This window comes from Urocitellus parryii, chromosome X (assembly GCF_045843805.1).
Source record: "Urocitellus parryii isolate mUroPar1 chromosome X, mUroPar1.hap1, whole genome shotgun sequence".
NCBI classification, from domain to species: Eukaryota; Metazoa; Chordata; class Mammalia; order Rodentia; family Sciuridae; genus Urocitellus; species Urocitellus parryii.
The window spans coordinates 108,080,614-108,093,418 of record NC_135547.1 but is presented as its reverse complement, the minus strand read 5'-3'; the positions used below and the strand labels follow the sequence as shown (position 1 = coordinate 108,093,418).

The 12,805-nt window shown below is 33.5% G+C and overlaps 1 protein-coding gene across 1 annotated transcript in view; it reads left to right on the top strand.

Annotated features, from left to right (window-relative positions):
• The window catches only part of Il1rapl1 (interleukin 1 receptor accessory protein like 1), a 597,494-nt gene extending 593,688 nt beyond the window's left edge, over positions 1–3,806 (top strand). Inside the window, exons 9-10 of the mRNA XM_077793664.1 lie at positions 2,502–2,672; positions 3,088–3,806. Coding sequence (XP_077649790.1) covers positions 2,502–2,672; positions 3,088–3,806 — 890 coding nt within the window. The remainder of the gene's footprint in view (positions 1–2,501; positions 2,673–3,087) is intronic.
• The last annotated feature ends 8,999 nt before the right edge of the window (positions 3,807–12,805 follow it).

The following is a 12,805-nucleotide window of genomic DNA, read 5'->3' as shown; positions in this document are numbered from 1 at the left end:
TATTTTCTACTAGACTGCAATCACCTGACCTATATTACAAAGAAAAATTAATATTTTATATGAAATGCATGTGAATATCTATAGAATGAGTATTTTAACTAAATATTAATCCCAAATGATATACTTCTTTATTATGTGCTATGATTGCTTACTCAACTAAAGAGTTTATATCAGCACATGGTGCCATTTTAGACTGACTCTGGCCTATAGACAAAGCCTTCCTATGCCAAACATAATATTTTCTGGTGAAAATTGAATGTAATCTATCATCAATTATATCTTGAACAAAGAATAGAGGAAATACCAAAATATAACACATTTTGGATGGTTACTATTTTCTAAAACTTTTTTTTCCCTAAAAGCTGCTTTAAAAAAAGAAATCTTCAATAGTTTAAAGTTTTCTACCAGGGTTCCTATAGTGGCATTGTTAGCTTCTTAGATACCTGTTTTAACTTTCAGTGTATTAATCAGTTTTCTCAGTTTGCCCTGAAAATTGTAATCATAGAATGATTTCTAGACAGCTGTTAGAAATACCAGGGTGCCAAAGAATCAAACACTGCTTCAAACTAGCTCAGTAAGGAAAACTTGACTTCTGTTAGAAGGGTGTGCTACCGAACAAAGTCTGGCAAGCAAGAACACTTGGGTGGGCAGTCCACTTGTTTTTATCCCTAAGCCATCACTGTCCTCTGCTCTGATAGGAGGAATTTGGGATTACAATCTACACAACTGACTAAATTTAAAATTGGGGCAGGCAAAAGGAAGGGCCACAGTTAAAATGGCTATGATAGGATAAAGATTGGGAAGCTCAAAACACCTATGATTGGATCTTAATATCCCACTTAAGGCTAAATACTATATTCTGAAAATGGAACACTGAACTTTCCACTTCTCACATGGCTCAAGATTATCTGACTATAAGAATTAAACTTATATAAATCTCAGAAAGTGAGTGTTAGTGCCCCTGAAATCTGAAGGAGTATCCCCAAGTCACTGAGAGCAATGGTAAAAAAAGTCATATAATCTTGGATATCTTACACTCACAGATTTTAAATTCTATGCCTAACTCAAAGTTCATTTCATTCTAAAATTTATGAGAATTGCAATCCAATTTGATCTAATAATTGATTAATACACTGGAGCTAAAGATACTTATATTGATAGACTAACTAATCTGATTAACAGTATTTAGAATTGAGGTGAATTATAAATCCTGACATCATATTCTAAAACCAAAATTGATATACAAGAGATTATCTAGAAGTTAAAATGATTTCTTATTCTAGAAATAACCAATGAGAAATTGAGATGCAAAATTAGAAAAACAAAATAAGATAAAGAGAACACATGATAATAGTACTCAAATGTTTAAAGTTGTCATGTAAGAAGGGGGAAGATTGAGGAGAAAAATAAGATTTTAGCACTAACTTTCATTTAGTTTATGTTGTACTTTTTTATTCTTGTGGCCAAACTGAATAGAATGATGACAAACAATTTGGCATTACTTTATGTGTAAAATAAATGGATACCAGTAAAAAAATGTTTTATATAATCATTCAATTTAATAATATTCTCAGTCTGCAACCCAAGAACTGAGTCTCAGTGAGAAATTAATCAATAATTCCAAAATTGGTGCTATGTGCACAGCACATTGAATCTAAAAATCATTGCTCAAACCAGGCATGGTATACCTACAATCCCAGCTACCCAAAAGACTGAGGCAAGAGGCTCAATTGAGCCCAGGAGTTCTAGGTCAGCCTGGGTGACATAGTGAAAACTTTTCATCTCAAAAATTAAAAGAAAAAAGATAGGATCATAGCTATCTGAGAACATGAAATGTTATGACTTAGCTACCTTATTAATCAAAGTGATGATATTATAAGAGAAGAGAACTTCATAGAGTGGCACACACCTATAATCCCAGCTACTAAGACAGGAGGACCTTTTGAGACCAGAGTTTGAGGCCAGCCTGGACAACATAGCAAGTACCCCTCTCAAAACAAAACAAAAAGGCAGGATTGGTTGAATGTAAGAATGTAATATCTACAATAAGAGCATACTACTATTCAAACATGCAGTTTTTATAAACAGTAAAGATTTCTTATACTCTATGCATCAAAAATGATAGAAGTCAGCATCTCATTATATATATATATTTTTTCTTTTTTGCATTTGCTGGGAATGAAACCCAGGGTTTGTGCCTGTTACATACTTGCTATACCACTGATTTACACCTTCAGTCCTCATTACTCTTTTCACTGATTTTCCTCTTACTATTTTCACAACAACAACAAAAATCAAAATATGACCCCTTCTACTTCCAAGCTAGTCTCAGAATATTTGGTTTTATCGAACACTTAATAAAATTAATGAAGGTTTCCCATTTTGTTTTCCAGGAATGAGACATTTGAAGGTGTTTATGAAAATAAATGATTGGTTTTTTTATGTTCTAATGTTTTCTTTGTACTGAATTCAACTTTACTCTGTATCTGTATTTTTAACAGATAATAAAGATTATGATGCTTACCTATCATATACCAAAGTGGATCCTGACCAGTGGAATCAAGAGACTGGGGAAGAAGAACGTTTTGCCCTTGAAATTCTACCTGATATGCTTGAAAAACATTATGGATATAAGTTGTTTATACCAGATAGAGATTTAATCCCAACTGGAAGTAAGTTAGTGTTTTCATTTGCATAATTTGTTTGCATCATTACTTTTTACATAGAGTTTTAATTTGGGGTTCTTGACTTCAAAAATTGTATCTACTAGTTTCTGAAAAAGAAATGTCTTTGTGCATCCGTATGAAATTTGAGTTTTGATACCCCAGAGAAAATGCTTAATTATTCTCTAAAGCATCTCCTTCTATGAGCCTGGATGAAATCAAATGAAATATTTGTATCTGGGAGAAATACTTCCAACATTACAAGATGTAAGGCCCAAGCTCTCTTCAAAGTGATGATTGGCTATTTTCATCCTCTCAAAGTGTTTCCCAACAAATGGCAATCCTCATGTATAGAGAATTTACCAGGGTTTTCTGGACCAAATGATTAACTTGTTCATTCTTATACATTCTTTTCTCTTTCTAGCATACATTGAAGATGTGGCAAGATGTGTAGATCAAAGCAAGCGGCTGATCATTGTCATGACCCCAAATTACGTAGTTAGAAGGGGCTGGAGCATCTTTGAACTGGAGACCAGACTTCGAAATATGCTTGTGACTGGAGAAATTAAAGTGATACTAATTGAATGCAGTGAGCTACGAGGAATTATGAACTACCAGGAGGTGGAGGCCCTCAAGCACACCATCAAGCTCCTGACAGTTATTAAATGGCATGGACCAAAATGCAACAAATTGAACTCTAAGTTCTGGAAACGTTTGCAGTATGAGATGCCTTTTAAGAGGATAGAACCCATTACACACGAGCAGGCTTTAGATGTCAGTGAGCAGGGGCCTTTTGGGGAGCTGCAGACTGTCTCGGCCATTTCCATGGCTGCAGCCACTTCCACAGCTCTAGCCACTGCCCATCCAGATCTCCGTTCTACCTTTCACAACACGTACCATTCGCAAATGCGTCAGAAACACTACTACCGAAGCTATGAGTACGACGTACCTCCTACTGGCACCCTGCCTCTTACCTCCATAGGAAATCAGCATACCTACTGTAACATCCCTATGACACTCATCAACGGGCAGCGGCCACAGACAAAATCAAGCAGGGAGCAGAATCCAGATGAGGCCCACACAAACAGTGCCATCCTGCCGCTGTTGCCAAGGGAGACCAGTATATCCAGTGTAATTTGGTGACAGAAAAGCAAGGGACATCCCATTCCTGGGAGTTTGAGCGGAATCTGCAGTCCAGTGCCTGGAACTAAATCCTCGACTGCTGCTGTTAAAAACATGCATTACAATCTCTAGAACACGAGGAAAAACAGGGTCTTGTACATATGTTTTTTGGAATTTCTTTGTAGCATCAGTGTCTTCCTGTTTTACCATGTCTCTTACCATTACATTTTTTGACTTTGTTTTATATGTCATTGGAATTTGTAAATTTACATTTTTTTTTAAAGAAGAGACTGATGTATAAGTAGAAAACCCTTTTTTGCTTCATTAGTTTAGTTTTAGAATGGGTTTTTATTTCCTTTTTTAAATTTTTATTTTGCTTTTAACATTTCCTTGGGGTGCTTGGACAAATCTATCTGATGGGACAAGGAGCACCGGATCCTCTCTCGAGTTCTGCCTAGAATCAGCTGGGCCATGTCGGCCTTCAGAGAGCAGTGCAACGAACGCCAGCATTGCCATTTGTGAAAAACAAGAGAGAGAGAGAGAGAGAAGAACACTTGTTCATAGGAGGGCCTGCCTGTCAGGGCCCTGAATCTCTTCCTTGTCCCACCTCATTCCCCACTTCTACCCTTCTAATGGCAGCATGATGTGTAAACTCTGCAGAGGGGTGGGGGTGGGTCTAACTGTCTTAACATTTAATTCACTGCTCTTCAGAATACACTCTAGACCCAAAGGCGTGCTAGTCACTTGACAGTGACCACTACAGAGTGCTAAGAAGAGAAGATCGAGGGCATGAAAATGAGGGAGAGTGTTGTTTCCGTTTTTTTAAATGAGTTGATGTACCCTTATATATATATATATATATATATATAAATATAAATATAAATATATATGAAACAGCAAAACAAAACAAAACAAACAAAAAACACAAAAAAACACACAAAAAACAAAAAAACAAAAAAATCAAGCCCTATATTTGATCACTTCCTGGAAAGGCATGAATGTGTTTGTGGCTGTTTTTGTTTAATATTCTACTTCCTCTTTTCCCGCTATAATTTTTCTGCAAATGAGATTATGTGCAAATGCCAGGCAAGTTAACTCAAAAGGGTGAATCAAGGCAAGTCAAAATGAAATTTTACATTGAAGGCTTTCAAACCAAAGGGAAGAACAGGATGTGTCATCAAATATGTTTTGTCACCTTGTATTATACAAAATGTTATTTTCTAAAGAGTCAGAGAAAATCTGTGAATCTTATTGTGGGTCCCCTTGTATTTAAATGTTAACTCACTTGTGTTTAATATTTAAGGCTACATTCAAGACTAAGTGTTTGGTTTCAGTTTGTGAATAAGCAACACATATTAATATAAGGTGTTTAAATAAGAACTCAGGAGGTCAAACATATGAATAACAACAGAGATCAGTATTTTCAAAGTAAACATTATTTACAAAAGATAGTTTTTAAATTAGATCAGAAAGTATTTAAAATAATTAATTTTACTGTATAAAGAATTGATTTTATTTTAGCTATATGATTATATCATTCAGAAATAGAAAGCTGATGCTCCCAGGAAATTCATCACTTACCACTTAGCTTTATGTTTGAAATTGATGATATAAGCAGCTAATTCATATTCATGTTAAGAATGATGTAAAATCAATCACAAAGGAACCTACAGAGAACAGAATTGTTAAAAGGAAATATTACCTATGTAGCTTTTAGTTTTACAAAAATCAATGTGACAGAAACAGATAATAGAACTTAAACATTACTTTAGTGATTCATCAAAGGAACTTCCATCCCAGTCATTATCTGTGGACTCGTGTAGTGACTATTGTACATTTGCTTTATTCCTACCATCATATAATGAGAAAACAATTCTACAGTTTGGTGTGAGTTGTGAGTTGGCCACAAAAAAAGAATAAGTGTAAACTGCAATAGAGTTCATTGGGGAGGGTAAGATAGAACTGCAAACGTGTGAGAGATGAGTATAAGCATTTTATAACAGTGCAAAGGTCCCAGTATCTGTTTGACAAGGTAAAGGAGTCTTAGGATGTGCATTGATTTTTATTTGCTCAAAAAATGTTTACTTCCCTGACAACTTGCCTGGGTCCTTCTCTACAAATCTGTCTTTATTCCTGTGCTCCCTTGGATCCGTGTCACATTTTCACAAACCAGAACTGAAGCTACAAGGACACATAAAACTTTAAGGTCAGCTTTGCACATTGGGTTATGTTCAGAATCGGAGAAGGCCATTGTTTACTTTGTATTATGGACACCTGTCAGGGACTGGTGGCAGTGAACCTCATTGGACTGGATTCCAAACTCCCCCACTGCTCAGAAAACTGTAAATGTGGCAATGGCCTGGTTTAATTCTTTGGGGCTTTTTTGAAACTTTTTATTTTTTTATTTTTTTATGTGCACGATGGAAGTGTGGAATAAATGTAGAGGAAGTAATCAGACCACAGTCATATTTTAGGCATCCATAGGTGTTAATTTAGCTGCATTGGGAGTACATTTTTTGTTCTATTTTTAGCGTAGATTTAAGCACTTTGAATAGCATGATTCAGGGATTGATGGGTAATATTTGATATTCTCACAACTTAAGGAACTTTTTTTTCCTCTAATGCTTTGTCATATTTAAAAAATGAAATAAATGCAAAAGAAGCTATCTATGGATTTAGAAACATTCCTCCCAAGTATTCTTCTATCAGCTCCATATGAGAACAAATGAAGGAAACTGTCATGTGTTCACGTGCTCTATGTTTAACAAAAGTTCTGTTAGAACTCACAATAAAATGAGAAAAAATGTATTTCCCCTAGTTCTTAGGTTTCATCCTTCTCTTTTTTTTTTTTTTTTGGTGGGGTTCTGGGGGATAAGAATATTCTAGTTGTAAAAACACAATTGCAAATGTGAATATGTTAGCCAAGCTGGGGGAGAGAATGGACTTCCAGACTTGGTCATGTGTGACGTTTGGTATTGCCTGTTTTTCATCAATCGCCGCTTGGGCTCTGAATGATACATACAAAGTCCATCTGGTTCTTTAGTGTAACCTCAACTTGCTGCTTATGAGCGTCCAATCCTTTATTCTGGTGCTCAAATCTTTGATTATTTAATTTGTACCCCATTTCTTAGGTCTTCTGTGGGCAGAGAAGATATTTGTATCTTGTGTAGCCAGCTGATTTAAGTTTAGATCAATTCTATGAAATAAATCCAAGACATAGTTAAGAGTCACGAACCTACTACATTTCTATAGCTAAACACCTGATTGTTCAAATAGTTAATGATTTTGTGTTTACTATTTTGTTCATACTATATGTATTGGACCCTACTGACTTAATCTTAAATATATAGATGCTGGTTTCTTCCATATTTCAATATTATTAATCATTTTTAACAAGAGCAAATATTAACTGACAGCCAGCTCCTAAACTCTAAGTTTTGATTATCCTAGAATAGTCCTTTTCAGATACAATTTATGTAAATTGATATCACCATTTCTAGGAAAACATTCATTCATAAATTTGTGAAGTATTTTCTGATTCTGGAATGATACACAAGTTCTCCCAATTTTAGGGGTATTTTTTATCTTGTGCTTAATATCTTTTTTTAAAAAAAATTAGTTTTAGTTTATAATCATTAGTCCCAGAAAAAAAGCTTATTAAAATTCAAAGGACAGTATTGATATTGTACCAGCAAAGTGACTTAATAGAACTAAAAGAATACACAGACATGAAAGAAGAAAATCCTTTATTGTCTGAACTAGCTTGGCCCTTAATACCACTAGTGATGTAGTTAATTAATATAGGTAAAATATTATTAAATAGGTTAGAAATCCCACCTACAGACCTACATTCCCTTTTGTGGAAAAAAAAAATTTCTAACAGCATATGCAGTCATTACAAAAAGATGCTGATGCAATTGGGCTCCTTAAAAGGAGAAACTTGTCAATGGAAGCAGAGGCTATTCCTTGCCTTCTCTTGAATCCTGCCCCTTGATTATTCTGAACAAAGAAAGTAACCTACAAATTTTGGATGTCCTTAATAATAGACCTTTACTTTGAGGATACCTTGGATCTACAAAAGGATTATAAGAAATAAGCCCTTGGAATTCCAGATAAAATCAATAAACCTGTTTTTCTGGGGGTGAATCTGAAGACACTTATCACCTAAAAAGCTACTACTATTTGAATTTAGAGGATAGTCTCACACAGGAAAATTCATATAAACCCACTTATTGTGTAGACATGTTATATCTATCATTTATTACTTTCATGAAAATTCAGGGGATGCCTAGTATTCTTCTAATAGAGGCAATTCCTCTTCCAGTGTAGCCTTTCTTTGTGGGAGAATTACTACATAGTAAACTAAAATTTCATGATGAATATTTATGCCCAGATAAATGAGAATTGACTAGTATTATTGGGATAGTTATTAATTTCTTCACCTGTTCAAAGTGTAGTTTGGGGTAAAATTGTGCAATTGGCAATGATACCATATTTATTAATCTTGTTTATGGATTGTGTTTACTCATCTTTCCTTCAACAAAACTGAAATTCACATAATATACAAAGAGCATAAATAACCTTTTGATGTGTTTTTCCAAAAAGACCCAGCTCTTTTATGCAAAGATTTAGAACAGGTAATTTGACTTTCAACAATTAAATCTTGACCAGTTTCATTAATTATGATATGAATTTGGGGCAATATAGAAAATTTTGAGAATAAACTGAAGGTGGTGGTTATTTAAAGTTTTAATTTTTACTTGTAATCCTTAGCAAAGTGAAAGCTTATGCTGTTATAAATTGAGGTGGTGCCATAAGGAGCTATAAGCACTGACTAAATTTGAATAAAATAAGGACAAAGATGTGATGAGTTAATTCTAATATTAATCTTATGTGCCTTGTCATCATCAAATTTCAGTCACATCTGTAAAAAATGAAGACTAAAAAAGTAGTCACTCCAATCTTCTATTCAGTATCATTTCTTCACTCCAGGCTCAGAACACAAATAATTTCTCCATTACAGATGTGTAAGATTATAGATATATATATATAATATATATAGGTGTATATATATTATATATATCTTATAAATATGTATATGTGTGGGTGTGTGTGTATAAATTCCTTCTGCTCACTAGTAAATTTACCTCTAAATAGCCTCTGGGTCCACTGACAAACTCATGTTTCTCAATTCTTCATTAAAGTAAGTAAAGTATGGTACTATTTTTTTCTACCATTTACTACCTTCATTGATATATCTCCCAGAGTCCATAAGCCTGAAAACTATTCTCTTTCTAACAAAAGCAATCACTCTAAAAATAATCATCACACTGTGTTCCCTCCACTACTAAATGAGTAGAATCTGAAAAACTGCACATGAACTTCAGAGTACCACATGTAATATTGATGTCCTGTAAATTTCAATCTTCATAACCCAGATAATGTTAAGTTTCAAAGGGCATGCTGTGTCATTAAAAAAAAAGATTTAATGTGAAATGACATTATTACATAGTGCATGAATATGTGGCAAAGTAATTTGGATCTATATTTACTAGTCAATGACAAATTAAATTTGGGGAATCAGATGTGAGTGTTTTAGGTTTATTCTCAACTGGGAGGAAGACATCTTAATGTTAGGATACATGGGCAGTTGTCCATATTCCTTGCAGTATATGTTCCTGTTAACTAGAATCCGTAGTGTATTCTTTCCACCAAAGTAGTGGAGGTATGTTCATATAATCTGCTATTGAATTACAAAAACTTTTACATTTTCAGAGTTTGAAGGAACCCAATAGGAAAGTGGTTTAGTCATTTTCCTCTGCTGGTGTTCAAGTCATATTTTGAACTCAGACACTCTCAGATCTGTTCAACAGTCAGTAAAAAGTGCATTTTACATAGTGTTTCCCTTTAGTTTTGCTTATCCCCTTTTGATTTTGTACAATCTAGAATGTATGTAACTCATGCGTAGGTGATGAAGGCACTCCTTTTTTTCTTAGAATATTTAACAATTATATATTTGGTTTTGCTTTGACTAGCAATAGGAAAATAGACAAATACAAGTGTAAAAATGAAAAATTTTAAACTCGAATTATAATTTGTGTTTTATAGTCGTTTCATAAGTCTGTTGCTCTCTATGAGTATGCTCTCTATATATCCTGTAAAAATAAATTTATATGTTACATAGAAATTCAAGAAATTAAATTATTTATTAAGCTACAAATGTTTCTTCTGATTTCTACGTGATCATAGATGAAAATAAATTAAATAATGTGTTGTTGGAACATATGTAAGTATGTTTGTTAATTTGATAACTCTTGTTATACTTTTCCCTCCCTCTCTATTTAAGCTTATAACACTTAGGCCTAATTCTTGTTGTGGTTTTGAGAAAGAGACTTAAGAAATGCCCAGTTGGCAGAGGAAAAAAAAAAGGAAAGAGAAACCTACAATTCTTCTTTTTTCTTGCTACTGGATTATGGAGAGGTTCAAATCACTGATTCAATCACTTCAAAGTCATTATCACATTAATGGTCTCTTCAAGGTTAAATTCCACATTTTTCCTTCATAAACTTTAAGAAACAGAAATGAAAGGAATGATAACTTAAGAGTCTTTCTTTGCTGTTTCCCTTTCTTACTTTTTCTCCCCAGGTATTTTATTCCTTTCTTCTTAAGGTACTGTTCACATAACAACCTTAAAATATAGTCCCCTCAGCTAATATTTTAAAGTGACCAAATCTTTAATCATCTTGTTATTCTACTCTGTTTGCATCTACTTGTAGTGCACATTCATTCCTAGAGGGAAATGTTTTTGGCCTTACTTTTCATTTTAAGTTTAAGATTAATAACCTTATGATTAATTTATTTGGGGGGAGGGAATGGTGGTAAATCTTTCCATCACAAGCATAACAAGGGAAAAACCATAAGCCTCTTAGAATGAGTTGGTGTTTAAGCAGAATCATATCTTATGAGGACAGCTATTTAAGAAACACTTATCAAAGATGAAGCAGAGATAAATCATGAAAATTTAAAGTAATAGTTTTAAAAACCCTGTAAGGTTATTTTAGGCTGAGTTTTGAAGTAATTAACATATTTAAAATTTCATAAAGTCATTTCTACCTCAGTAGGGTTTTTTAATGAAAGAAAATAACCTCTGTTGAACAAGAAAAATGATATAAGGATTATGACTCAGTGTATAATTTCCATGGTGTATTTTAAATTGTGAATCATAGAATATGACACATGATTCAAAATATCAAGAGAAAATTCTCAAGTTAAAAAAAAATGTTTGGTATTACTTGTGTACTTCAAACACACACATAAATTCTCAGGAATTTTCAGTTATCTTCATATTAATGACAGGTTTTTAAAAAAAAAAAACTAGCACTAATAGAACACCTTACAAATTTCTAGAAAATTTCTAATTAATATCATATGTACATTAACTTCCAAAATAGAGAACGAGGCAAATATTCAGAGGATTGTAATAATGGTGGCCCAATCACTTATTGCTGTGGGATTTGGGGCATTTGTATATGGCCTATAAGAGTAATTCAAACAAACTCTTTGATTAATTTTGCATTTTCAAATCAATGCTTTATGTCTAGTGGTATTGGTTTAAGGTAATTTAGTTAACTCAGAATCCCAGTTTTTTTTTTTTTTTTTTTTTTTGTAAGAAGGCAGGTAAGGTTTTAGAGGATAGAGAATATCTCATTTTGACCAATTATTTAGCCAATCGCTTACCCAAATTAGCAATTTTCATGTCAATTGCTTTTTGATTGCATGCAGAGTGAAACACTTATTAAACAGTTATGCAGTTGATTTAAAATTTATCAGGCCTTTAAAAATATAAGTACTATTTCATGGATACTCTATAGTTTTTCTTATATGGTAGAATGAAATATAATTACAATACTTAAATTGAAACATAGGTAAATAGTAATCTAGGAATGATAACATATGGCAAAAGTCCTCAAGACTGTGAATGACTGGTTTCTGCAATAAAAGCTGCTAATACAATGAATTTTCTAAACATTGCGGCGGGGGGGGGGAAGGAAAAGAAAAACACTGATAAAAGGGTAAAACTCTCCAAAAACAAAGCAGAAGAACATGCCAACCGCCTACATAAACAATAAAGAGAACTACAAGATTATGAAAGCCAAGAATTGGTTTAAACAAAATATTCAAGTTCTATTGTTTTTGTCAATAAAGAGCTGTTGAGAAATATGAATTTGAGAAGTAACCTGGGCTGTGAATGTGAGTTCCTTCTTAGGTGGCTTTAGGCTAAACAGAGAACTACTTCTCAGCATAATTTTCCCTAAATAAAATAGAAAATCAATTATTAAATATTATATGAATAGAAATTATGATTTTGGCATGCTTGATATTATGACAAAGATTTGTGAGGGGTAAAATGGCTCTTTCATAGCATCCTTCTAAGGAGGCCTATTAGTAATAGTTTGAAGTTCTGGGTGCACTTAGATTCACCTGAGAAGATTTTACAAGTTCCCAAATTCTGCAGGTTCATATATAAATATCTGGCCTAATGTTTGTACCTAATGTTAGTATTTTCTTAGTAAACTCCAGATGATTCTAGAGGATGACTATGATGAAAACTATAGGAACCAGACAAATGGGTCTGAAGTTTTAGGCTTCAGAAGAATTGCCTGGAAACCTTGTTAAAAATGAAAATTTAGGGTTGGGAATGGTAGAGTGCATGCTTAGCATGCACAAGGCCCTGGGTTCAATCCCCATCACCATTTTTATAAAAGGGATAGTCATATTGGACCCCAATAGCATGGGGGCAGTACCCCAAATTTATTTATATGATAAGCTTCCCAGGTGAGCCTAATGTGGAGGCCCAGTTTTTGAGAATCACAGGTGAAGGATTTGTTGTTTTTGTCATTACAACTGCTATTGCTCTTTGGAATGAAAATTTAATGATTACAGCTGATGAATCTCACCATAAACTGGGACTTCCTTTTTAAGTACTTGCAAATTATCATAAGATACTACAATAAAAAAGT